Source organism: Brassica napus, chromosome A9, assembly GCF_020379485.1.
Source record: "Brassica napus cultivar Da-Ae chromosome A9, Da-Ae, whole genome shotgun sequence".
Classification (NCBI taxonomy): domain Eukaryota; kingdom Viridiplantae; phylum Streptophyta; class Magnoliopsida; order Brassicales; family Brassicaceae; genus Brassica; species Brassica napus.
This window is the reverse complement of record NC_063442.1, coordinates 14,410,065-14,435,068: the sequence shown is the minus strand read 5'-3', so window position 1 is coordinate 14,435,068 and position 25,004 is coordinate 14,410,065. Positions and strand designations below refer to the sequence as shown.

The 25,004-nt window shown below is 34.1% G+C and overlaps 3 protein-coding genes and 1 long non-coding RNA gene across 4 annotated transcripts; 2 read left to right on the top strand and 2 right to left on the bottom strand.

Annotated features, from left to right (window-relative positions):
* The first annotated feature begins 3,449 nt into the window (after positions 1-3,449).
* Positions 3,450-7,388, top strand: LOC106364434 (probable WRKY transcription factor 8). Its single transcript, NM_001315614.1, is given in 3 exon segments — positions 3,450-4,045; positions 5,081-5,224; positions 6,999-7,388. Coding segments are annotated over 3 exon segments (966 nt in total). The 5' UTR covers positions 3,450-3,593; the 3' UTR covers positions 7,369-7,388.
* Positions 7,389-11,890: 4,502 nt separating this feature from the next.
* Positions 11,891-13,803, bottom strand: LOC125578282. The gene is made up of 2 exons (XR_007316369.1): positions 12,262-13,803; positions 11,891-12,126 (listed from the first exon to the last, which is right to left on the bottom strand). It is a non-coding gene; the product is annotated as an uncharacterized LOC125578282 (long non-coding RNA).
* Positions 13,804-16,187: 2,384 nt separating this feature from the next.
* Positions 16,188-17,696, top strand: LOC125578281. The gene has a single exon (XM_048740663.1). It carries the CDS (start codon positions 16,194-16,196, stop codon positions 17,466-17,468), a length of 1,275 nt encoding a protein of 424 aa, XP_048596620.1. The 5' UTR covers positions 16,188-16,193; the 3' UTR covers positions 17,469-17,696.
* Positions 17,697-18,098: 402 nt separating this feature from the next.
* On the bottom strand, positions 18,099-22,145 carry LOC106367629 (LRR receptor-like serine/threonine-protein kinase FLS2). Its single transcript, XM_013807438.3, has 2 exons — positions 18,872-22,145; positions 18,099-18,649 (listed from the first exon to the last, which is right to left on the bottom strand). Exons 1-2 carry the CDS (start codon positions 22,014-22,016, stop codon positions 18,270-18,272), a joined length of 3,525 nt encoding a protein of 1,174 aa, XP_013662892.2. The 5' UTR covers positions 22,017-22,145; the 3' UTR covers positions 18,099-18,269.
* Between the last annotated feature and the right edge of the window lie 2,859 nt (positions 22,146-25,004).

Below are 25,004 nucleotides of genomic sequence, written 5' to 3'. Positions count from 1 at the left end.
TAAAGATTATTAAAAAGGGCTTTTTGCAAAATTGACCTACAACTTAAAGTCAAACACAAAACTAACCTCCATTTTTTTGAAAATTAGTTTTGCTCTATTCACCCCACAAGTTCATATAATTTACAAAAATACCATCAATTTTTTTTTTTTTCGAAAATGACATCTTTACTCTCTCACCCTCATCATCTTCAAGTAATTACAAGATTGCCATTGTCATCAATACCACAACCACCATGAACAACCAATTTGAAGCTCTTAATGCTCTCAAAATTGATTTACCCTTCTTCTTTTTCCATTCTTGTGAACTAAACACAACATATCTCTCACTTTCTCTCCACAATGAGCTAAAAAAACCCAAGATTTTGATTCTAAAATTTTTATGGTTCATAGAGTCATAGAAGCTAACGATTCTGGGTGGGTGACTTTCGTTTGTGATTCTGTGTGCATGGAGAAGCCTTATGTATGCTAAGTAACTTATCTCACCAATTTAAGGTATGACATCGAGTTTTTTTCCAGATCTATTCGTCAGACGACTTACTTGGGAAGTCGTCTGGCTGTAGACGACTTACCTGGAAGTCGTCTGGCTGTAGACGACTTACCTGAAAGTCGTCTGGTCAACGCAGAGGTTATTTTTGCAATTGACTTTGAAACCTGTAACCTGAGACGACTGAAAGTTAAGTCGTATACTATTGTTTGGTTTCAAAAAAATTTCCAAAGAACCTAGACGACTTACATTTCAGTCGTCATAGGTTAGTTTTGCATTTGACTGGATAATTTCAGAAGTTTGACTTCCCCAGACGACTTACATTTCAGTCGTCTGGCGAAAATTAAAATAATAATATTTTTTAAAAAGTAAACGACTTACAATTAAGTAGTCATAGGTTAGTTTTGCAATTGAAAAAAAAAACTTCAAGATTTAATTATACACAGACGACTTATAATTCAGTCGTCCACCAGACGACTTAATTGTAAGTCGTCCAGGATTTTTTTCCGAGATTCTGGTCAAACCTGGTAAATCCTGGACGACTTACATTTCAGTCGTCTCATGGACGACTGAATTATAAGTCGTCTCATGGACGACTGAATTATAAGTCGTATGTATATAATTAAATCTTGAAGTTTTTTTTTTCAATTGCAAAACTAACCTATGACGACTTAACTGTAAGTCGTCTACTTTTTAAAAAATATTATTATTTTAATTTTCACTAGACGACTGAAATGTAAGTCGTCCAAAAAGTGAAACTTCTGAAATAATCCAGTCAAATGCAAAACTAACCTCTGACGACTGAAATGTAAGTCGTCTAGCTTTTTGGAGTTTTTTTTTAACCAAACAATAGTAGACGACTTAACTTTCAGGCGTCCGAAATAACAGATTTCAAAGTCAATTGCAAAAATAACTCCTGCGTTGACCAGACGACGTATAGTTTAGTCGTCTAGACAACTTAGATTGAAGTCGTCCGCGTCTTCTCCGCTAGTTTTTAAGTCTTCTACGTTAGTTTTTGAATAACTTGTATTTTTAAGAGTGATAAGTAACTTCAAGATATGTAAAACTCATATTTACAAAATATGTTCTCTCCCTTAGTTTTACTAAATTTGACTAAGTTTTTCAAGATAAACTTATAAAAAAATATGATATGCTTTGACTAGTTACTATTGTTTGTTTCCATCTCTTAAGTATTATTGTTATAGACAATAATGATGACTATTGTTATGAGTTGGAAGAAGGGTTAAATGCTTCTTAAAATGTTGTATCAATATGAAGCTACCAACATTCTTGTTTATTAAGATGAGAAAAAGGTCATTGGAGTTTATTATTGCATATGAGAGATCCAAAGATAAGAAAAAGGCTACTGAAGTCTATTATTTCATTGATTTGTAAATGTGTAAACACATTGTTAGCACATTTAATACATCTTGGAAAACATTATTACTGATTTTACAAAAAATTCACAACTAAAAGAGTAGACATGCAATTCACAAAACAGATCACAAACAAAACTATTATAGATCATTCCTCTACAAAGACAAGCTTGGATTCCACTTTAGTTTTCCAAAATCTAACCCTAACAATACATACAATACTACAACATATGTTTGCCAAACTCCTAAACCAAAGTATTTCATGATTCACTACTTCCACTCATCTATCTTCAAAACAAATCAATTTTATCATATCTTAATTTATATCACTTAAAACTGTTTATAATTACTTGATTTTTATTTTTCACGCACCAAAATATTTTTTACAAGATTTATAAATTATTTTTAAAATAAACTGGTACCAAACGACTTACACTTCAGTCGTCCAGATGACTTCCAACATCTTAGACGACTCAGACGATTTACTGGGGCTATATTCGTAAAAATGGCTTCTGTTTTTTTGTTTGGTCACAAGGGGCTGAGCTGTAATTTCACTAGGCTTTTAGGTTAGTTTTGCATTTGATTCAAGTTTGGGTATAGGTTTGGGATTAAAATCAAGTTGTGGGTTAGTTTTGGCAAAAATCCCTATTAAAAATATATGTTCCATAATTATTTTAAACTACTTAGATTTTTTTTTATAAAACATTGTTTTTATAAAATTGTTGTTTTATAAATATTTTATGTTCCTTTCTTAATTTAATATTTCTATAAGTAACTTTTATAAATAAAATTAATAATATTATATTTTAAAATAATAATTATAGAAAATTATACATTTAAAATTCTATATTTAATTGTAGATGTATATCTATTTGTATAAAAATCAGAGCGAAACGGATGTCTGAATCTAAATTTTTAGTATTTGTGATTTGCATCGTTTTTAACGTATGTTAATTTTTAATATTTGTTTTGCTTCGAAGATTTAGAGATATACGTATTTTTAAACTTAATCGAAACGAATAATGAATAGTAAATTTTTATTTACAGATAAAATGCCCTGTCTCACCTCATATGTTAGTATGGGACATCCACTGTAAGAGAAAACTTTTTTTGTGAAATATGTAAAGAGTTTTAAAATTTAGTTGTCCAAAAATAATTATTCTTTTTCATATCTGTCATAAGACTTTAAGAAATTTAATTGTGAAAAAATGGTTTTGAGTTTATGTTCACATTAAGCATTTAAGAAACGAAGCCAAGTATTGTTTCCTTACTCGAGGACACTTCTGTAACTCTCTCCGTTTGGGAGGTAAAATACTTTTCGTCAACTCAAACTATAAAAGAAATTTCGTTTTGTTTTAATATTAAAAGTCATTCAAATCCCAAGCCTTTTAATCATTCACACTCAAACTATTCATTCAACCTTCGTTTTTTAAATTGTTTTGTTTATTATTAAATCATATTTTTTGTCAATATTTAATCATATTCTAAAACGCCATTTTTACTATATTTTATTTAGCAAAATATATTAAACAATATATAGTTTTCAAACGGTATAAATACAAGAAGACCCAAAAGTCTATCACCAAATTTAGACCGACTAAAAAATCATAAACGTAAAAAGTTGGTCTTCTTTCTTTCTTTCTTTAAGCTCTTATCTTTTTCCTTTTTTCTTTTTTTTTGCTAAATCTCCTAGCTCTTCTCTTTGTTTGGTCTGAAGCTCTTTGTTCTTCATCATGTCTAATGAAACCAAAGATCTTAACAACTATCACTATACTTCATCGTATAATCATTACAACAACATTAACAGCCAAAATATGAGTCTCCCTTACGTTTCTGGTCCATGCACTTATAATGCAAACATGATCTCATCACAAATAGGTTCTGATCTACACTCGAGTTCTCAAGGAGCGTTCGGATTTTGTTTCGAGCCCTCGCCATCTTCCAGCGAGTTTTTTAATCCTTCGATCGATCAAGAAAATGGTTTTTATAATGCTTATAACTATAATACTAGTCTCAAGAGTCACGAAGTTGTCGGTGGTGGTGGTGCAATCGCTGAGAATGAAACTAGGGTTTCTGCATCTCCTTCTTCCGGTGAGGCTGATCATCATCACGGCGAAAATTCTGGCAAGAGCCTATTGAAAAGAGAAGCTGACGATGGAGGAGATAAACAACGTTCTCAGAAAGTGTAAGTTTCTGTTTTTGAGAAAGTTCATAATAGTTTTTAGTGGTTATTTTGTTTTGTTTTTAGTAGTTAAACTCTTATATAGCCAAGCAAGATGGAAATATTTAGAGTTCATCAACACATGAATCATGATCAAACTTTTTTTTTTTCTATCACTGAAAATGATTCGTTATTCATCTTTTGCATACAAAAACAAAACTCTAGCTAATCAAACACCGAAACTTTATTTCATCGGAAATTTAAAATGCATTTCTTTTTCTTTTCAGTTTGAGGGCCAACCTTTTCTCGAACATAAGTTTTTTTAACTAATACTTTCTCCGTTTTTTTAATATAAGTCGTTTTATAAAAAATTTTATGTTTCAAATTATATACGTTTTCAGTTTTCTATGTAAATTTATTAACACTTAATATTATATGACCAGTGATAATATATATTCTATTTTATTATTAGTTGATTTGTGGTTAGGTAACTAATTAATGATGTTTTTGTTTAAAAAATATAAAAAATTAATATTTTTTTAATCTATGTGCATAATTCTAAAATAACTTATATTAAAAAAACGGAAGGATTAATTATAAATAAAAGATATTTTAATTTACAATGTTCTATACGGAAAATACATATACAGAACAAAATTTGAATATCATAAATGAGATCTCTTTAAAGCTACTTTAGCGATTCTGCTTTTATGAAACAAAACATGTTTAGCTAGTTTTATATTTGAAAGATAGATAAATAAAATCATTTCAATCACAAATTAATGCTAAGTATTTTCCTGTAATGCATATTTTGATTCCAAAATTGTTTATTCATTGATGAATTATCTGCCCCCTAAAGAACCCTTTTAAACAGAAAGACGAGTACCATTTTTTGATAGACTACCACCTAATATTGTTGTAAAAACTTGTACGTCCAGCAATCATTTGGTGCTTAGCATTATTAACTATATATTGTTCAAAGTCAGTTGCATGGTACGATGCAACACGGTCCATTATGACAAAGCATTAATTCAATTGCGTGATATTTATATGGTTCAGAGTTAAAACAAAGAAGAATCAAGAGAAGAAGATAAGAGAGCCACGAGTCTCGTTTATGACTAAGACCGAAGTTGATCATCTCGAAGACGGCTATCGTTGGAGGAAGTACGGCCAAAAGGCAGTCAAAAACAGTCCCTATCCGAGGTACTTTATTCAGCTGTTATATTTAATTATATAAATAACCAGGTACAATAAATTAATGAAAAAATGAATTTTTTTCGAAACTTAAGGAAACATGAAATGTTAATCTAGCTTTTAGTTCAGTTTTACTTTTTAAAATTCTTAAACCATAAATTCTCCACTCATTTTGAAAATATTCGATCTAATATTCATGTTAAAAGAATTCTCATGTTTACTTTTTATTTAAAAAACAAAGACCAAATTTCATTTAAAATATTTTGAGTTTTTTCTTTATCCACGTCCATTCAAGGTCTAAGAAAGATTTCATTGTGTAATACGTTTACTATTTTTTTTTAAAATTAATTGCCTGTCGTGTTTGCTTTCAGTTCTACAAATTTATTGTTGTTGTATTGTATTTTGTAAGAAAATTAATTGTTCTTTTGTATCTCTTAGAATATTGTTCACATTCACACACTTATTTAAATCAACTCATGGGGTATTGATAAGTGAATTCTTATGAACTTTAAATTTTTTGAGATTCTATTGTTATTGGTTCTTGAATTTCAAAAATCTTAATAGAATCCATTGTTATTTGTTTAAAAAAATTCAAAAACTATTCAAATCTCTTGTTATTTAAAAAGTTTAGTTATTATTGATTCTCAAATTCTAACTAAATCTAGTATTATTGGGAGATGAATTCTATTCATTTTTATCATAAGATTCAACTTTTAAAATATCATATGTATCTATGTGATTTTCAAAATCCATGTGATAAAAAAACTAGACAACAAAATAGTTATACTTACCAACTATCTATTGCACTTTAAATCCATATTATATGCCCAAAACTATAATCATTACATTTTATATACTTTTACATTTTTGAATATATAATTATTTTTATATTGTTTTATCATTTTGAATATATAATTATATTTATAAATATAAAAATAAAATAAATAGTTTAAAAAATCATTTTGAATTTAAAAAAAAAAAATTGACAAAAAATTGACAAATATTTGAAAAACAATTCGAACAAATTAGTTAAAGAATTATTTAAAAAATTGGATTTATAAATAAGGGGTAAAATAGTCTTTTGACTTTTTAATGAAACCTTTTTTGGTCATTTTCCTCTTTAAGTGCTTTTTATGACAAAACTTAAATATTTAAAAGAAATTATTTAAGAGAATTGCCCAATTTTTATGTATCACTATTATTATTTTCTTAATATGAAAGAAAAAATAAATAATCATGCTCTAAGATTTAGAAAAACAATTGTATATTTATTTTACAAAAATAATAATAAAAAAAGTGGTAATACAAATTCGTGTTAATCTATATCAATCTAAAAAAATTATGATCAAATTTCATAAGCCAATGTATATAAATTTTCAGAATACATATAATTTTTTAAAAATCTATCAACTCTTAAAATTCATTCTCTATACAAATTCATCTCTCAATAACCTCCCTCATTTTTATTTTTAATCAAAATTTCAGGGGTTTTAAAGTAAAACGATATATTATGGTCAGCTCCAGTTCGTTGTGAAATTTTGCATGTATTTACCAGCCGCCAATGCTTTCTAGAATAATTATTTTCAATATCTTATAATATTTTCTTAAATTATAATAATGTACAGTATATGAAATAGTTATATATATTCCATATAAAATGTTGACATTGATGTGAAAACTCAATCAATTTTGTTATAACAATATACAAAATATAACTTAATTTTGTAACCGACATTACAAGTCACATGCTAAAACAATTAGTATATGTGTTACGAAAACACAGGAGTTACTATAGATGTACAACGCAGAAGTGCAACGTGAAGAAGAGAGTTGAGAGATCTTACCAAGATCCAACAGTCGTGATCACAACCTACGAGAGTCAACACGACCACCCGATCCCGACCACTCGCCGCACGGCAATGTTTTCTGGACCCGCCGCATCTGATTATAAATCATCGTCTCTATCTCCAGGTTCCAATTTTATCAACACTCCAAGAAGCTTCTCACATGATGATCTCTTTCGTGTGCCATACTCGAGCATGAATGTAAACCCTAATTATCAGCAGCAACAAAACCATGAGTTTCAGCATGGTAGCGACTATGAGCTTTTGAAGGAGATGTTTCCTTCGGGTTTCTTCAAACAAGAACCTTGATGAAAAATTGTTTTGGGTGCCAATGTTAAAACTTTGATGATGTAGTTGTACTATCATACTATCATACATAAACAATATCGGATGCATACTATAAGTGGTAGTTTTATTAACACTGCATGTATATTTTTCTGAGACTAGTATGATACAATGTAGAAATGTTATAGGCATGGATATATATGGAGTCTCTTTCGAATTATTAAAATAAATTTCTTTTGAGTGAATATATTAGTTATCCTTGAAAAAAAATTGTTATCCTTGAGGGGCATGTGTATCTCTATTTCTTTACTTGATACATATGAACTAATGAGGAAAAGGACATACTTACTTTCATATCTCTAAAGCAAACTAAACTTTTGATGATTTGAAAAAAAATTTAGACAGAAAGATATATATGTCGAACTTCTCTATGTTTCATGTTTGACAACCTCACTTTATAATGTGAATTGCATTTTATACTTTTCAACATATATATAATATATATTATACTTTGTTTGACAACAATTATTCTATTACTCATACTTGAGGTATCCGGGATAACTATATCAGAATAAAACAAACAAAATAACAAAGCTCTCTATGAAAAGACTTCGCAGTCCTAGATAAAGAGTCCAGAATTCCATTTTGCGCTCTTGGGATGTAAGAGATCTTGAAGTCCCAAAAACATATTTGCAGAGTCTTTATCGCCTCCAATTCTGTTACAAAAATTTGGCCAAGAATGAGGCTCCTTTATCATCGCGATCAGATCTTTACAATCCGTCCCAAAGCTCTAAAATGTCGAATGATGAAGCATATTTTTCATTGCCCATCGCAGTGCTTCCAGTTTTGCAAGTAAGGCAGTCTCCCGCAGACTATAGATTCCACATCCCCATAAGTTGAATTTTTTTTCCAGACCGTCGATCCAAACCTAGACGCAGCCGTTGAACGAAGCTGTGAAAGTCCATGAACCATTCATCATGCATACATTACTCAAGTTTAAGACTTGGATTCCTCATTACTATACTCTTGTGGACTTGGCGCTACCATTTCATTTGCATTAAATCAGACTTGACATTCACTTTCCGCGTATCGAACTATCTCTAAAGGATTCATGTCTATCCTCCTAAAGAGTTTATATTTCCGAACCTTGCAGATATATCAGATTATCTAGGAATAAAGATCTCTGTCTAATTTCGGTTCAACAATGTTATTCTTTCTCCAAAAGAGTAATCCATATTGGCGTAAATACTTTGTAGCGAGAAGATACTAGGACTAGATGGTATCGGTGATAAAAACTATGCTTGTGGTGCTGAATAATATTCAAAAATGTCATGAGTAATAATTTTTTCTGGTTGACCACATTTTAGACAATAATTATTGTATGTTATATATTATACTTCTAACACACCCATATGTATATGAATAATATGATGCCAAAGACATACATATATAGAGTGATGATCGGGGTTAGTATACATGGCATAACCACACATATATAATAAATCTATCTTGACTATTCCAAAAATACCTTTTTCGGGTACACCAGTACACCACATACGCACAAATCAAACTTAACATCCTTGTTAAAAAAATCGGAGACCTGGCCAATTACGCGGACGACTAAACGTGATTCGGGATGGGACCGTGGCGAGGTGAGGCAGTTCGGTGACATTCTACGCTCGGCCGCATAAGTGACGTGGAACACGTGAAAATGAAAAAGCGTCCGATTAATAAGAAAAAAACGCTACGCATAACTCTTACTTCCTCGGTATAATTAAATTTGGCCCAAATTTTTGAAACTATTTGTCCAGTCCAATATCAAAAAATCATGAACCACATCTTTACCAACAACTCTCTTCTCTTCTCCCGACAACAAAATCTCCAAAATTCTAAGAAACTCTAATTGTGAAAAACAACAAGATTTTGACAAAGACTCAACGCAATCTATATCACCTTCATATATGACCCTTTGTTGAATAAAAGTTTAACATCCAGTAGATTCAATGCAACCATGATTTACTTGAGTTGAATGACCAGTAGATTCAAGAACATTTACAATAAATAATTCTTTAGAATGTATACAAAAGTTATATTTTTTTTGTGTTAATGACAAATACAATTATATATATATATATATATATATATATATATATTTTACGTCAAACGGCCAGACAAATACAATTATATTTTATATCTATTTTGGTATATATTTTTAAATCTGTGAATCTTAATACCAATGATACTTTATACATAAACATGTATTATACGTATAAATAAAGTATTAATACATATAAAAATACAAAAATTCCTCCCTGCGTATTCTCCGAATTTTTTCGCTTTTCTAATAAATCGCTAGGTCCGGGTGCGCCGCGCACGTAACGCCTAGCGAGTTTCCGAACAAAGCTTTACATGTACATATAGCCGGATTGAGAAATTTTAGACTTGATGCCCATTTATTTATTTGGCCTCCAAAACATGAGAATTTAAAATTTCGTGAAGAGGAACTGAATAACACACTTTGTCTACTTCTAATATGAACATCGCCAACAGAATTACATAATTATTCCCATTTAGAACTGGTCCCTAATATTACAGCCGACATTTTCTCTAATTTTCTGTATAATTCGTCTTTTCTGAGAATTGAAACCAGACCTCTTCTTGTAAAAATTATGTTCTCTGAGGTTTGAACACTGAATGTATAAACTTTTAAACTTTGACTACTAGGCCATAATGCTTCCATAAGAACTGACCTAGTGGTCTACAATTATTTTGTGAGAAATTTTTTTGTCTACAATTGTAGTTAACATAAGAACTTTGTCTACAATTATTTTGAGAGAACTAATTTCGTAAAAATCATAGTTCTACAATTAAAATTTCGTGAAGAGGAACTGAATAACACACTTACGATTAGATAAACACCAAATATTGAGAGATTAATTTAAAAGCCTATTAAAGTATATTTAAATAGAAACAATTACACTCAAGGTCACTTTCCATCTTTTAATATCATAATAAGACACTTATTGCTACACACACACTTTCTTCCAACAACCTATTGAATCCTAACTAAAATACACTAACCGTAACTCTAAAGCTTATTGATCTAACTAGAGAATAAGCGGGAATTAAGCTCAGCCACACATCTCCCTTCCTAGAAAAAAATAATTATAATACTTTAACAAGACTTATATATGTTTTATTTTATGACCATTAGATCTATTATTGTAACTTTAATATGAATGGCTCAGATTCATCTTATCTTTTTAACACATCATCATCTTCATCGCCTGCTTTTTTTGTCCTGATAAATCCAAAAATCCCAACCTTCAGCCATCAGCTCTCTCGATGGACTCTGCCTAAATTATGTTAGTTGTTACCAGCCGTTAAATCGTCAATTAGCTTTGTTCATAACTTAATCTTTCATGTCATCCCATGTAGTTCTCCATGACCGATCACTGCTTCGTAATCGCCGGCGAATGGAGTTCCGGTGACTCCCGTTGGAATTTTGCGATGGACAGTGAAATAATGTCACGAATTGTTCTCGTTTCCCCCGACATGGTCAAGCTCAAGCTTCGTTTACAGGTCAAGCTTCCTTTTCAGCCATGGCGAGCCTCTTCTCTTACCTGATTCATTCATTATGTAAATTGGTTTTTTTTTTTTGGGGGGGAGGGGGGGTTTGGGTTTCAGTTTAGAAACAACATGTGTTTTACTTGTCTTATTACCTTGATTCATGGGAGCTATCCTGATATTCTTGTAAATGGTGGCTGTGTTGGCCTTGCCTTTGCCTTAAAACAGAAATGAAATTGTTTTATTTTACATGTCTCTTACATCACTTTATTCTCTTTTGTTGTTTCAGTAATGTCTGAATAGCCCTAATGTCAGAATTCACTTTCGGGTTCTTCACTTGTCTTAAAACTGCACTAGGATTCAATACTACAGAGAAATATATAAAGATTTTGAAAAAGCCACTTAAGCTTTCAAATAACGTCTTACACTGAGTCAAGACAACATTACATGAATTCAACTAGTCATGATGATTGTGTACATATGGATACCATGTTTGTTTACGTCAATTGTGTGTACATATGGATATTGTATTTAGGTATACACATGGATATTATTCTCAGGTGTAAATGTGAGTATTGTTCTCACAAAAATCCAATCCATTCATCCAGCACAAATTATATCTAGTGATACTACATACAACTATATATCTAACATAAAACAATCAAGTTTCTGAAGTCATAAAAATACACATTTATGGTTATATTGTTATCCACAAGTTCTCGATCTCTAATGTCCATATGTACACACACTCTCTATTGTCCATATGTACACTCTCTCTCTAGTGTCCATATGTACACTTTTTCTTGTGTACACTTATTTCACTCACTATATAGATGGTTGGTTTAAACAATATTCATCGACCCCATCAATAAAATATGTGATCCAGTTATAATAATGTTTTAAATGGTTCTCAATGTAGAAAATATTCGAATAAAAAATAATAAATAAATTTGCAATGGAGTATATCGGTACAACTATATGTTGGAAGGTTTACATTTTTATGTACATGTAAATATCATTACATCGGTGTACACATGGATATTATTTCAATGGTGTACACATAGATATCATTACAATAGTGTACACATGGATTTAGTCTCCACAGCCACCATGCTCCATTCTATAGTCTCCACACACAACATGCTCCACGAGATCCAAATACTTGGACGACTTCAAATATGCTATATGCTCAGAATCTCTCTTGGATCCACCAAGCTGAAAATAACATCGCACAACAATGAATTACATCACAAAATACTTGCAAGTAAATCTCACTGAAGAAACTCTACAAATTGTGCAATCTAAAAAAACCCAGAATCAAAGTCACAGAGATTAATTAATGACACTAACCGTCGGCTTTCGCTTTCCCTGCTCGCTTCCTCCTCGTCGTCATTGTCAATTTATCCTAGATCCACCGCTTTAACTTCCGTCGGCAGTCACTATCTCCGTCGTGTTCTCGCTTCTGTTCTCGCTCTGGAAGAATGAAAAAATGGAAAAATTAGGTTTAGGAGTGAGAAACAGAAAAGGGAGTAAATATTACTTTTTTTACGGGCACAAAGTCATTTTATTAAACAAATCACACTTCTTCAAGCGTCCACCAATCAGAGCCTGGTATTTTCAAAATTCAAACCCACTAACCAAACTAACCAGAACAATATGGTCTTTTACTTAAGTGCCCATCTCTAGTTTTGTTTTTGAGAGGACAAAAAAGTCTTCAACCAACATAAAGTGTCTGAGTAGCACAATCTGCTCTTTTGTGTAATAAAAACACATAAAGTGTCTTTTTGTGTTATAAACTCATTTAAATAACCAACATAATTATACAAACAAATATTATCTTATTACTTATGATTAGACAACCACTCTCTCTCTATGCTGACTTCTCCTGCATTTTTGCTCTGTTCTTCTTCCTCGTTTCTCTTCCCGATCACTCTTTTTTTCTTCCTGAAGTAAAGAGTGATCACTCTCTTGGGCATAACATAGTCCGTTCAACAAAGCCAAGACCAATGATGTCAGATTCGGAAAGCATACGAGATTAAAGCGATAGTTTTCAATTTAATTTTGTTTAATATAATCTCTATATTTTTGTTTTGTAAGCATTAAGCAAAAAATCTTTGTGGCCCGTTTATAAATGTATAGTGATGTTAAAGTATCAATCAAATATTTGGTTGGTAAATATCATATGATTTACTATTTTCTAAAAGCGACACGTCAACATCAGGTGGATCCCACTTTAAAAAACTGTAAAAAATATAAAATTCATGGTTTAAACACGGGTTATTGAAATACAAACATCAATATTTATACTACTAAACTACATGATAATTCGTTCACTGATGGTCGAAACTAATATATATTTATGAAGGTCGGAAGCCCTTGCTTTTCTTCGCCTTTCTCTGAGGGTCGGACCTGCAAATATACTATGGGTTTCATTTTAAAATGGAATCCATGACGGTATATGAAGAAAAAGCTCAAGTTTGCAACAATTATAGTTTCCCATACTGTAAACCGTCGTCATTGAACATGAGTTAGTGTTCTTTTCATCATTGTCTCAGACATGTCTGAGTTACAGAGTTGCGATGTATGTCTGTTTGTAATCTATTTCTTCACCGGTGAAATTTTTATCTCCCCATCTTAAATCGCTTGAGCATAAATGTTCATGATTTGTAGCTTCTCGGTAAAACCATATATATATGATTCTCATCTTTGATGAACCCAATCTTCATCTCCACAAAAATTTATGATTCCTCTTAGCTTTAACCATCTTCTAAAAAATGTCTCTATCTGCCTCTTCTATTCCTCAAACTGGCATCCCCATCGTCAGTCACTCAACCTTCGAGTCTCTCCGTCTTGGTCGTAATAGTCAGAGCATAGCTGCTGGCTTCTTCCGCTTCTTGGATTCTCTGAACTTCAAAAAAGAGAGTGAGTTTATGGGAATCACAATTCTCTTCCTTGATGAAAAGTTAAGTTAATCTTCGATTTATCACACTTATTTAACATAAATTTTTTAATTGATTTTCTGATTCTTTGTTCAATAATATTATTTGCAAATTCCATGATTCATGGATTTATTTCCACCAGACGTGCTAATCATTATATGTTATCTTTGAAATTTGGTTCTATTGACAAAGTGGTTCATTTTGAGCATGTTAGGTGCTCAAGCATGTACAAGATAACTGATCATCCATTCCTCATTTGTTTCATCCCACCAACCATTATTGATGAAGTCATCACAGATGCTCTTGAGATCAATCTCCGGTCATGATTAAACTGTTCGATAATCTCCAAGTGATTGCGAACACAAACCTAGAACTCCCAGGTATATTATCATATTTCAACTGAGTTTATATTATGTTTCGATATCATTACTGATATTTTAACTTGCATATGTGGTTAGGCAAATCCGTTATGTCCAGGGCTCTGGCCTCACTAAAGAAACAATTCGAGTTGTTATCCGTCTCCTCATTGACCCGTAAGAAAAAATCAACATACATCCTTCATATTACTGTCTATATTGTGCTAACATCAATGATCAAAAATATTCCAACCCAAGATCTGTGGTCGTCTATTTATCTCCCTTACTTATCAAACTAATTTTACACAAACCTTTATTTTACAGCTTAGAAAAAAACCACAACAACCCAAACAATCAAAACATCAAAAACTAGAATCTCAAAAAAGATGAATCATTAATTATCGCCTCTTTTTTTGTGTGTAATCTTACAAATATACTTCAAAACAAATATACCAAACCAATCACCTCAACTAAAACTCAACGACACATATATCAAGCCAGCTAAAAAAATACAAACTACACGACCAGCTATTTAACAATTTACAAACTTACTTTCGCAGATGCTTACGAAGACGACAACCAAGATCAGTGAAATCACCTAAACGAAAAAGCAGAGTAAGTTACGAACTCTGATAAATTCAACTAACAACTATTTTTGTTTACATATCACTCATCAAATGATTTTTGTTTACATATTACTCATCAAATAAAAGAGAAACAAAAACAGACACACCAAGAGATATAAGAGACAATTCTAACAGACACAAATGCGCCAACAACATCTCCACCTGCTCACTCCTTTTGCTTATGAAAATAACTTACATGCACAATGTCAACAGGTCAATGCTATTGTCATTTTATGAGAAATGCATAAATTCGTTAAAACCCCATTAACCTTCAAATACTCAGAATTGTCACTCATTTTATAGTTATTTCTACAAGTCTTCATGTATTTGTTTTAAAGGTCCGGTAAAAGCAACAAGATTAAATAAAAACATAATAAGGATAATAAAAATTATTACTTAATACACACAACTTACACAACTAAACTAGAAAAAAAATATCCAGTCACAAAAGGTACTCTTAACAACCTCAATATAATTTATGTACTATCAACAGTACAAGAAACAAATTAAAAAGACAAACAAACAATAAATCTTAGTGACAGATCAAGCAACACCACAAACTATATCAATCACATTACTAACACGGTTTAGTCATTCATATGTGGAGAACATTGCCTACATAGTTCATCATCACAACTATAACCTTATAACAATAAAAAACTTGAAAAACAATAATCAACACAAAACACAAAATTCACAACTAGAATAACTCTAGCAAATATTGAGATAAAAAAAAAAGTCTGTCTAGAACTCCACGCTTGCGGGAGGGCATTTGAACATTTTCCTACATAGTTTATCATCACAACTCTAACCCTAAAACAATAAAAAAAAACTTGAAAAACAATGATCAACACAAAACACAAAATTCACAACTACAATAACTCTAGCAAATATTGAGATGAGACAAGAACTCTGTTTAGAACTCCGCGCTTGCACAGTGGCAATACCCCTAGTAATATTATAAAGATTGGAGAGATAAGTTTTGTTAATGTATTTTAAATGTATTAATTAAAGATAAAAAGCATGTTTAGTGTTTTATTAATCTGTTGAAAAATGTGAAAAGTAAGATATCAATCTGGAGGATGCTGACTTTAAAAGACTCCCTACTGGCAAGAGTGTTTAAGAGCCGATACTTTGCAAAATCAAACCCTTTGGATGCAAGTCTGGGATCAAGACCGTCGTATGCCTGGCGAAGCATACACGCAGCACAGTCTTTAATCTGTCAGGGAGCACAAATGCTGATAGGGAATGGGAAAACAGCTAAGATATGGCAGGATCACTGGTTACCACAAAACCCAGCAAGAGAGGCTAGAATAATGCGTTGTGACAGAGCTGATAGTAGGAGAGGAGTTCATAAAGACATGAGAGTTTGTGAGCTCCTTCAAAATCAAGGACGCGAGTGGAATAGAGAAGAAGTGGAAAGAATCTTCCCACCACAGGAAGGAAACATCATTGAGAGGGTACATATTGGTGGACAAGAGAGTGAAGATGTCTATGTGTGGAACTATACCAAGACAGGCCACTACACAGTGAAGTCAGGGTATTGGGTTCAGTGCAATGAAGTGGGAAAGCGCCGTGAGCCTACGATGATGAATCAACCCAGTTTTGACTTTCTCTATCAGTTGGCGTGGAAATCCAAAGCAAGCCCGAAGGTACACCACTTTCTGTGGAAGTGTATCTCGAACTCCCTGCCTGTAGCGGAGAACATGAGGAAGAAACACATGGCTCGAGATGGACAGTGCCTCAGATGTGCTCACGGGACAGAAACAATTAATCACGTTCTATTCCAATGTCCGTTGGCAAGACTGGTCTGGGCCCTATCCTCCATTCCCACGCTTCCGGGAGGTATTTTAGATAACTCACTCTACTCAAATTTGTTTCATGTTCTGAATCTAGAGAAAGAGTATTCAAAAGAGGATGTTCAAGCCGATATTGGCCCTTGGATTCTGTGGAGATTATGGAAGAACAGAAATGAGTTTATTTTCCAAGGGAAGGAGTATGAGGCGATGAGTATTCTCCGGAAAGCAAGAGAGGACGCAGAGGAATGGAAGGACAGGGAGAGGGGTGAAAAAGATGAGGTTGAAAAGATGACTGCAAGCAGGACCCCAAGAGTCAATCCGGTTCACAAATGGAAGCCACCCCCTACAAATTGGCTCAAGTGTAACACTGACGGTGCGTGGCACAAAGACAGAGAGAACTGTGGACTCGGTTGGATCTGTCGAGATAATAAAGGGAAGCTAATTTGGGCGGGAGCAAGAGCGATCCAAAGGCTAGGGTCGAGTATAACGACAGAAGCGGAGGCGTTGCGATGGGCAGCTGAGACTTTGGTGAGGTTTGGGTATAAGAGAGTGATCTTTGAAACTGACTCTTTAACCCTTGCAAAGATGTTAAATGGAGAGGAAACAGTCTGGCCCATTCTTCAGCCAACTTTACAGGTTATATCTCATCTTCTGTCCAAAATACCTGAAGTTGCAGTGCAGTTCAGTCCAAGAGGAGGAAATAAGGCTGCTGACAGGATAGCAAAGGAGACTTTTACTTACACGTCTAATGTCCCTAAGTTATATTCTGTAGAGCCAAGTTGGTTGAAATTTAAAGTTAGGAATGACAATCCCATGTATGGTGAACAAGAAGGTTAAATGAAAGTTGAAATTTGAGTTAAAAAAAAAAAAAACAGATGTGTGATACGGCTGATCAACTTCTCTACTTTGGGAAAATTTGAATAAACTATGAAGTGGCTTCCTTCCGGTTAAGGGTATTCCAGTTAAGGGTATGACTGATTTTTCCGCTACTATCCGCAAACGCAACTTTTTCGGTTGGTAGTGGTTGACATTTTGTAACAATCGCTCAAACTGCTCCAAACTGCTTTAAACCACTCTAAACTTTATAAATTCAAAAGTTGATTCCAGCTAGCGTTTGCGGTTGTAGGAGGATACTTTTAAAAAAAAACAATATAAATATAAAAATAAAAATATGCAGTAAAATTTTTAAATTAAAATTATAAAAATACTAAAATATATCTATTATATTTTAATTAATATTATAAAAATTTTAAACAAAAGTATTTTATATAATTTTAAAAAATTTAAAACTATAACTTTCTAAATATAATTTTTATATTTATTATAATATTATAATTTTTGATATTTTTGTAATTATATAAAATGTAATTCTCTTAAAACTGTTCGAAACCGCAACAATCCGCATCTGCAACCGTAACCGCGGAACGAGTCATCCCTTAAATCAAGCGTCTTTAACACTTGCGCAAATGCAAATATGCAATCAACTCATCAGAGACTTTTACAATGTCATACAGTAGTTGTTGGGCCCTTTATTCAAGCCCAATATCTTAAGAGAAAATAAAAAGAAAACATAAACATAGTACGACACTCGCACAACAAAGCTCGTCTTCGACTTTGATTAAACGGACCATTACTGTGTTACACTTCTAAATCACCATTACGATCTGGAACTGAGATCGTCTTCCCTCTGAGTTTCATCAAATGCGTAAGAACCTCATTCATATCAGGCCTATCCTCAGGTCTAGAGCTTGTACAGTACAAACAGAGCTTCAACAAATCTTCAACAGCCTCTTCCTGCTTCCTAGTAACAATAGATAACCCAATCTCCGAATCAAGAACCCTGATCATCCCTTCCACTCCATCTGCAACCGCTTCCTCCACCAATTGACGCAGACTCACCCCTTGTGATTCTTCATCGATCACCGAAGTCGGTCTCCGTTTCGTCATCAGCTCCATCATCACAATCCCGAAGCTGAACACGTCCGCTTTCGTCGTCACTTTCCTCATATAAGCAAACTCTGTTCATTGAAAAAAAAAAAAAGTAAGTGAATCAATGGAGCCGGCCCTGGCCCTGGCCCTGGCCCAATAAAGCCCATCCTTCATTTTACCGGTCGTTTTGAAATTTCTCTAGTCTAGTGGTTTACTGTTCTCTATATTGTTCAAGAGGAGCTAGGTTCGAAGCTTCCCTTAAGCTAAGTATTTTTGACTTTTAAAATATTGTTTTGGATTTCGAATTTTACCTGGAGCTAAGTACCCAATCGTCCCCTCGAAGGCTAATGTAGAAGCCGTAACGCTTCCATCTTCACGTAACCCTAGGATCCTCGCAGTCCCAAAATCGCTGACGTGAGCTACTCCATCTCCGTCGAGGAGTATATTCGCCGGCTTCAGATCACAATGCACGATCGGGAATCCGAATCCAGAGTGAAGGTAATCGATTCCGCTAGCGATATCAACGCACAGATCGATTCTCTCGGTGAATCCTCCGATCTCTTCACCGGAGCCGTGAATCGCGTCCTCTAAGCTTCCTTTCTCCATGTACGGAAGCACCAATGCCTTCATCTTCCCGCTCTCCCAAGCGAACCCCAGGATCTTGACTAGGTTGCGATGCTTTAGCTGGCTTAGCGTTTTGGCTTCTGTGTAGAACCATTTATCTGATTCCGCGGAGAATTGCTTTAGGTTTAGGAGTTTTACTGCGATCGCTGTGTTGTCTTGGAGATGACCTTTGTAGACTGTGCTTAAGCTGCTTGAGCCGATGATGTTGGCGCTGTTGAATGAGTCTGTTGCTTGTTCAAGCTCTTTTGGGTTGAATCTCTTTAGCTTCAGAGCTGAATCCAAATCCGGCATTGGAGATTCTGTTATAGTTTCAGTCTTTTTCTCCTTTTTTTTACAGCAGGTGAGAATCAGGACAAGGAGTATGAGAAGAAGAACTGCAGCTGATACTAGAACAATCACGATGATTGCAGTTTTTTTGGAGAAGTGGCTTGACTTCTTCTTGGTTATCGTACATGGCTTGAGAGGCTTCTTGATGCCGCAGAGGTCTGTGTTTCCCATCAGATCATCTGCGTTGATGTCTTTGAACACGCCGGACTCAGGGACGTGGCCTTTGAGGTGGTTTGAAGCTAGTTTGAGATGTTTCAACGTTGAAATATTGGTGAGGCTCTCTGGGATTTCGCCTGTGAGATTGTTATAAGAGAGATCTAGGGAGAATAAATGCGTGATGTTCCCGAAGCTTTGAGGGATTCCACCAGAGAGACTGTTCCTTGAAAGGTTCAAGCTTTTGATCATATCCATGCCGCCTTGTTGGAAAACTTCATCTGGAATCTGGCCTGAGAGATTGTTTCTTGAAAAATCTAAGTAGTACACGTTTTTGCAGGCTTGTAAAGATCTCGGAATAGACCCAGAGAAGAGATTGTTTGAAAAGTCGATTTCTTGAACCATTTCTAGCTTTCCAAGCTCATTGGGGATGGTTCCTGACAATAAATTGTTTGAGAAGTTGAGGGTAAGCTGCAAGTTTCTCATCGAAGATATCAGCTCGCTAGGGATTGTTCCGGTGAGAAGATTGTCGGAGATATCCAGTGTGTTGAGATGCGAAAGTGACTTGAGGCTTGCAGGGATAGACCCATTAAACTTGTTTCCACGAAGACCCAAGTAGGTAAGAGATTCAAGCTTCGAGAACAAGACAGGAATTGGACCTGAGAAGTTGTTGTTGGACAGATAGAGCTCTGAGAGTTGCTTCATGCCAAATATCTCTTCAGGAATTGGACCTTGGAGATAGTTTCTACCCAGCTCAAGCCCCTGCAGTAGAGTCAGACTTGATATCTCCCTCGGGATTCTTCCCGTGAAATGATTAGTGTGAAGTTGCAAGAGACTCAGCTCTCTGAGATTCCCTATCTCTCGAGGAATTGATCCAGTGAGAGAGTTAGAAGATAGCTGCAATATCCGTAGCTTCTGAAGCTTCCCAATGAATGGCTTGATTGTTCCTGTGAAGTTGTTCTGTGCCAGATTAAGAATTCCCAAGTCTGAACAGTTAAAGATATCATCCGGAATGTCGCCAGTAAACCGATTCGGCCCAAGAGAAAGTAATGTAAGATTCATCCGTCCTAAACCCCTAGGAATCTTGCCAGTCATCTGGTTATAAGACAGGTCCAAGACTTTAAGACTGGTGCAGTTACTTATGCTAGAAGGTATTGACCCGGTAAGAAGATTGTCGTGTGCAGAAAGGTTCCGAAGGTTTGTAAGAAGCCCCAGATTCGCCGGGAGCTCACCGGAAATCGAATTGAATCCCATTGTTATCACTGTCAAGTTCTTCATGTTTGTGATGGACTGTGGAAACTCTCCTGTTAAGTTGTTGGAGTGAAGCGTAAGGACTTTAACTGACGTAAGGAAACCAATCTCTTCTGGTATCGGTCCAACCAACTGGTTCTCCGATAATCCCAAATTGGTTAACCTCGTTAACCGAAACAATGAGGATGGAATTGAAGAATTCAGCTTGTTTGTGTATAACCGGAGTGCCTCCAGCTGAACCAAATTGCCTAATTCAGCTGGTATTGGCCCGGTTAACTGGTTACCATACAGCTCAAGTTGGTTCAAGCTCGTGCAGTTTCCGATCTCAGCTGGTATCTCTCCTTCCAACAAGTTTTCAGCTAAAACTAGAGCTTGTAAGTTCGAGAGATTTCCTATCTCTCTCGGTATTTTACCGGTTAACTGGTTACTATCCAGGCTAAAATCCGTCAGATTAACCAAATTACCAATTGATATGGGAATCGAACCACTAAACCGGTTCAAGCCTGCTATAAAGATTTGGAGATGAACCAAATCTCCTAAGCATTCTGGTATCGTTCCGGTTAAGTTGTTGTTTTCAAATCCTACTAATTCCAAAGATATAGTTTTGCAGATTGCTTCAGGAACATCACCGGTCAACAAGTTATCCCTCAGATCAAGATACACAATATTCTTAAGCCTCCAAATCTCAGACGGAATTGAACCAGAGAAATAATTCAAGTAAAGAATGAGCTGGTTAAGCTCTGTTAAGTTCCCTATTTCTGATGGTATTTCGCCGGAGAAACTATTAGAAGTGAGATCAAGAACCTGGAGATAGGTGAGATTTGCTATGGCTGGAGACAGGACACCTTGAAGTTGCTTCTCCATCAAGGAAACAGAGACAACGTGACCGGTACGATCGCAGGTGATTCCGGTCCAATTGCAGTGTTGTACCAGACCGGTGGTGGTCCAGTCAGACAATATCCCTAAAGGGTCTTCGGAAATACCTTTCTTAAAGGATATTAAAGCTTCAATCTCTGGTACAAACTTCTGTTTCGCAAGTGATGAGCAAGAGAATACGAAGAAGAGAGTTAAGATCAAAGTTGTCTTTGAGAGTGAAGTCATGGTTTAGATGAGTTGAAAATGGCGAGAAAATATTATGACTTATGATATGAGATAATAGTCTATATATACACACTCAAAGTCGTGGTATTGTACATATGAACATGCTGTCAAGACGATATTAAATTTTAGGATCATATCACGGATGTGAAAAGGCCAAAACGCAATATTTTTGGCAAGTCGCATTTTAATATATAGTTCATGATAATTCGGCCAAGTTGCATATAAAGCCACTAAATGCATTCCCACTCTGCCACTCATACACATTCTTAAAATGTACTATACCTTCATTCATTTAATCTCGCTAATAAATCAATATTCTTCTGTATGCAAACGTTATATTCAAATTTATATATTTTACTGCTAAAATGAAAACAATTGTATTTTGCTTGGTCGTTTAACTAAACATACATACGAAAATATTCAGTATATATATTTTTGAAACTTGACATAGCTTTTTATAATATGTAGTGTATTTTACTCAATTTATATAATAAGCGCGCGTCAACGCTTAGTCGCTTTTATGAAAAAAGAATGTGAACTGAATTTGGCAACTGAGAAAGATGAGCCTTTTTGGTCTAAAGAGTAGCATCATTGAAAGTTAAAACCATTGTGCGCAACATAGTGTTTGACTAGTGAGTACTTTAACAACAAAACAATTATGATCTTTTTTGTTTCTACAGAAATATATATATATCCGGTTTTGAAGTATATATTTTTTTTTTTTTTTTGTAAAAAGTTTTGAAGTATATATAATGTAATGCATTAACACGTCTTCTGAGTTCTGACTTGAAGAATCAAAAACCTAGTAGGCTGTATTAATAAGATATTTATATACAAGTAGTGTTTTTTTGGTATGATATTCAAGTTTTGTTTTCTTATGAGCAATCTAATCTGTCAAGCATTTTAATTTATCTTTTTGCAACCCGGAAAAGAAAGGGAAAACAAAATTCTTCTCTCAAAGTTTTGTTATAATCTGAATTTTCGTATCAACATTTGTTTTCAGATAGATATGTACAACGATATTCTCTGATAATATACTTCTATTTATATATACATATTGAGTTATGAAAATAGTCAGTTACAATTGGTAACCATGTTTAAAAAAGAATTATAGTGAATTGTTTGTTTCCCCAATTGTACACCAATTATGTTGAATTTTTAGTCAAATTATTAGTAGGTAGGTTCCACTATATTCTTCTAAATTCTTTATGGAAGAATCCTACTATATAAAAGAAGCTATTTTTAGAGCTTCTAAGGGGTGCCACATCAGATGAAATATTCCTGACCAATTAAAGTGACATGTCATACTTATGTTTGTGTGTGTATTCTTTACGCCGACGTCATGTTTTCTGCCACGTCAAACACCTTCTCTTTCTTCGAGCGTAGTCTTCTTAGTGTCCTATATTCCACCATCGATCTCAGAACCCATGTGTAACGCTATCGTTCCTCATTGAAGCCACTTGACAACGTCTCTCCATTACCTACCTCTCTGTCCAGCTCTCCCACTATGTCGACTTTAATAACCCATTTCTCAACTTCCATCAAAAATCTCTAATTCCTGAGACTATAAATAGGAGAGATGAGAACCTCTAGAAATCTCTCTGCTTCACGAGATTCAATCATATTCCTTCTTTACTACACACAATTTGCAACGGTGGTGTTATCCCATATATTTCTTTACGATTTGAAAATTTGACAGTAGTCCTCAGATGGTGGTGCCACGTTTCATGGGTTTATGGAAAGCACGTAATGTCGCAGAAGAAAAGCTGAGACGAGTCAAAAGGTGGAGTTTTCATGTCCCCTCAATGATATAATTTAATTTTATTATGTTTTTTCTCTAATATTTGTTCCAGTTCCTTAAGAACTTTTCATGTCCCCTCAATGATATAATTTAATTTTATTATGTTTTTTCTCTAATATTTGTTCCAGTTCCTTAAGAACATTATGTTGTGTGGGCTTAAGAAACTAAAATTTTGATCTGCTATTGCCTTTTGAAATGACATACCCTATTGGTCAGCGTTAGATTTGAAAGTCTGGGCACTTCTTTTGTTTTATTTCTATGTTTGTTCGTGTATTGTGTCTTTTTGATTATGTTCTCTTAGATTGTTTCTACAAAACCTTTGTTTCTCTTTTAGCTTCCTGTTGAACATAGTTGAGCAACCATATCTTCTTTTGTTTGCTGTTGAAATCATTATAGACTCATTGCAAGTGTTCTTAAAGTAATGTTTTTATTACCCCTCTCCCAGGTATCTACAGAGCAAGTAACTCCAGAGTGATCAGAGACAGAAGTAGGAGACAAAGAAGAGGTGACATTAACGGATCAGAGAGACTGACGAGAACAATCAACAGACGACAGACTGTAAAACCCGGAAGGGTCCAAAACTCTGCCGTGTCCAAGATGCAAGAGCATGGACACTAAGTTCTGTTATTACAACAACATAAACCAGCCTCGCCATTACTGCAAAGCCTATCAGAGATAGTGGACTGTCCACGGGACTATGAGGACTGTACATGAGGGTGCAGAAAGGTGCATGAAGCCGCTACAACAAAATTTTATCCTCTTATTACCGTCACATGACAATCTCCGAAGCTCTAGAGGCTGCAAGGTTTGTTCAGAAAATACATACCAACACTCGAGTCCTGAGTTTTGGTGTAGAGAATGTATTGCTTTAGCGGCTCATCTGTGACCACTTCTATCAATCACTCACTACAAATAGTTTAAATTAACGAGACGATTCCCGAAACTCATGTGCATGATCATCATATCGTCTATCATTGTCTAATTTGGGTTATTCCTCCTTCACCATTTCCTTCATGCACGTAAAAACAAATATATATATATATTCTCTTACATATAACTAAAAACCAAGAATAAAAATATAAAAATAAAATATAAATTTTAATCCGTTGTGATAAAATCCATTATTTTCATCAAAACTAAGTAACTATGATAAAAAAAAGCAATTAGATCGTAATTATTTTCTCTTT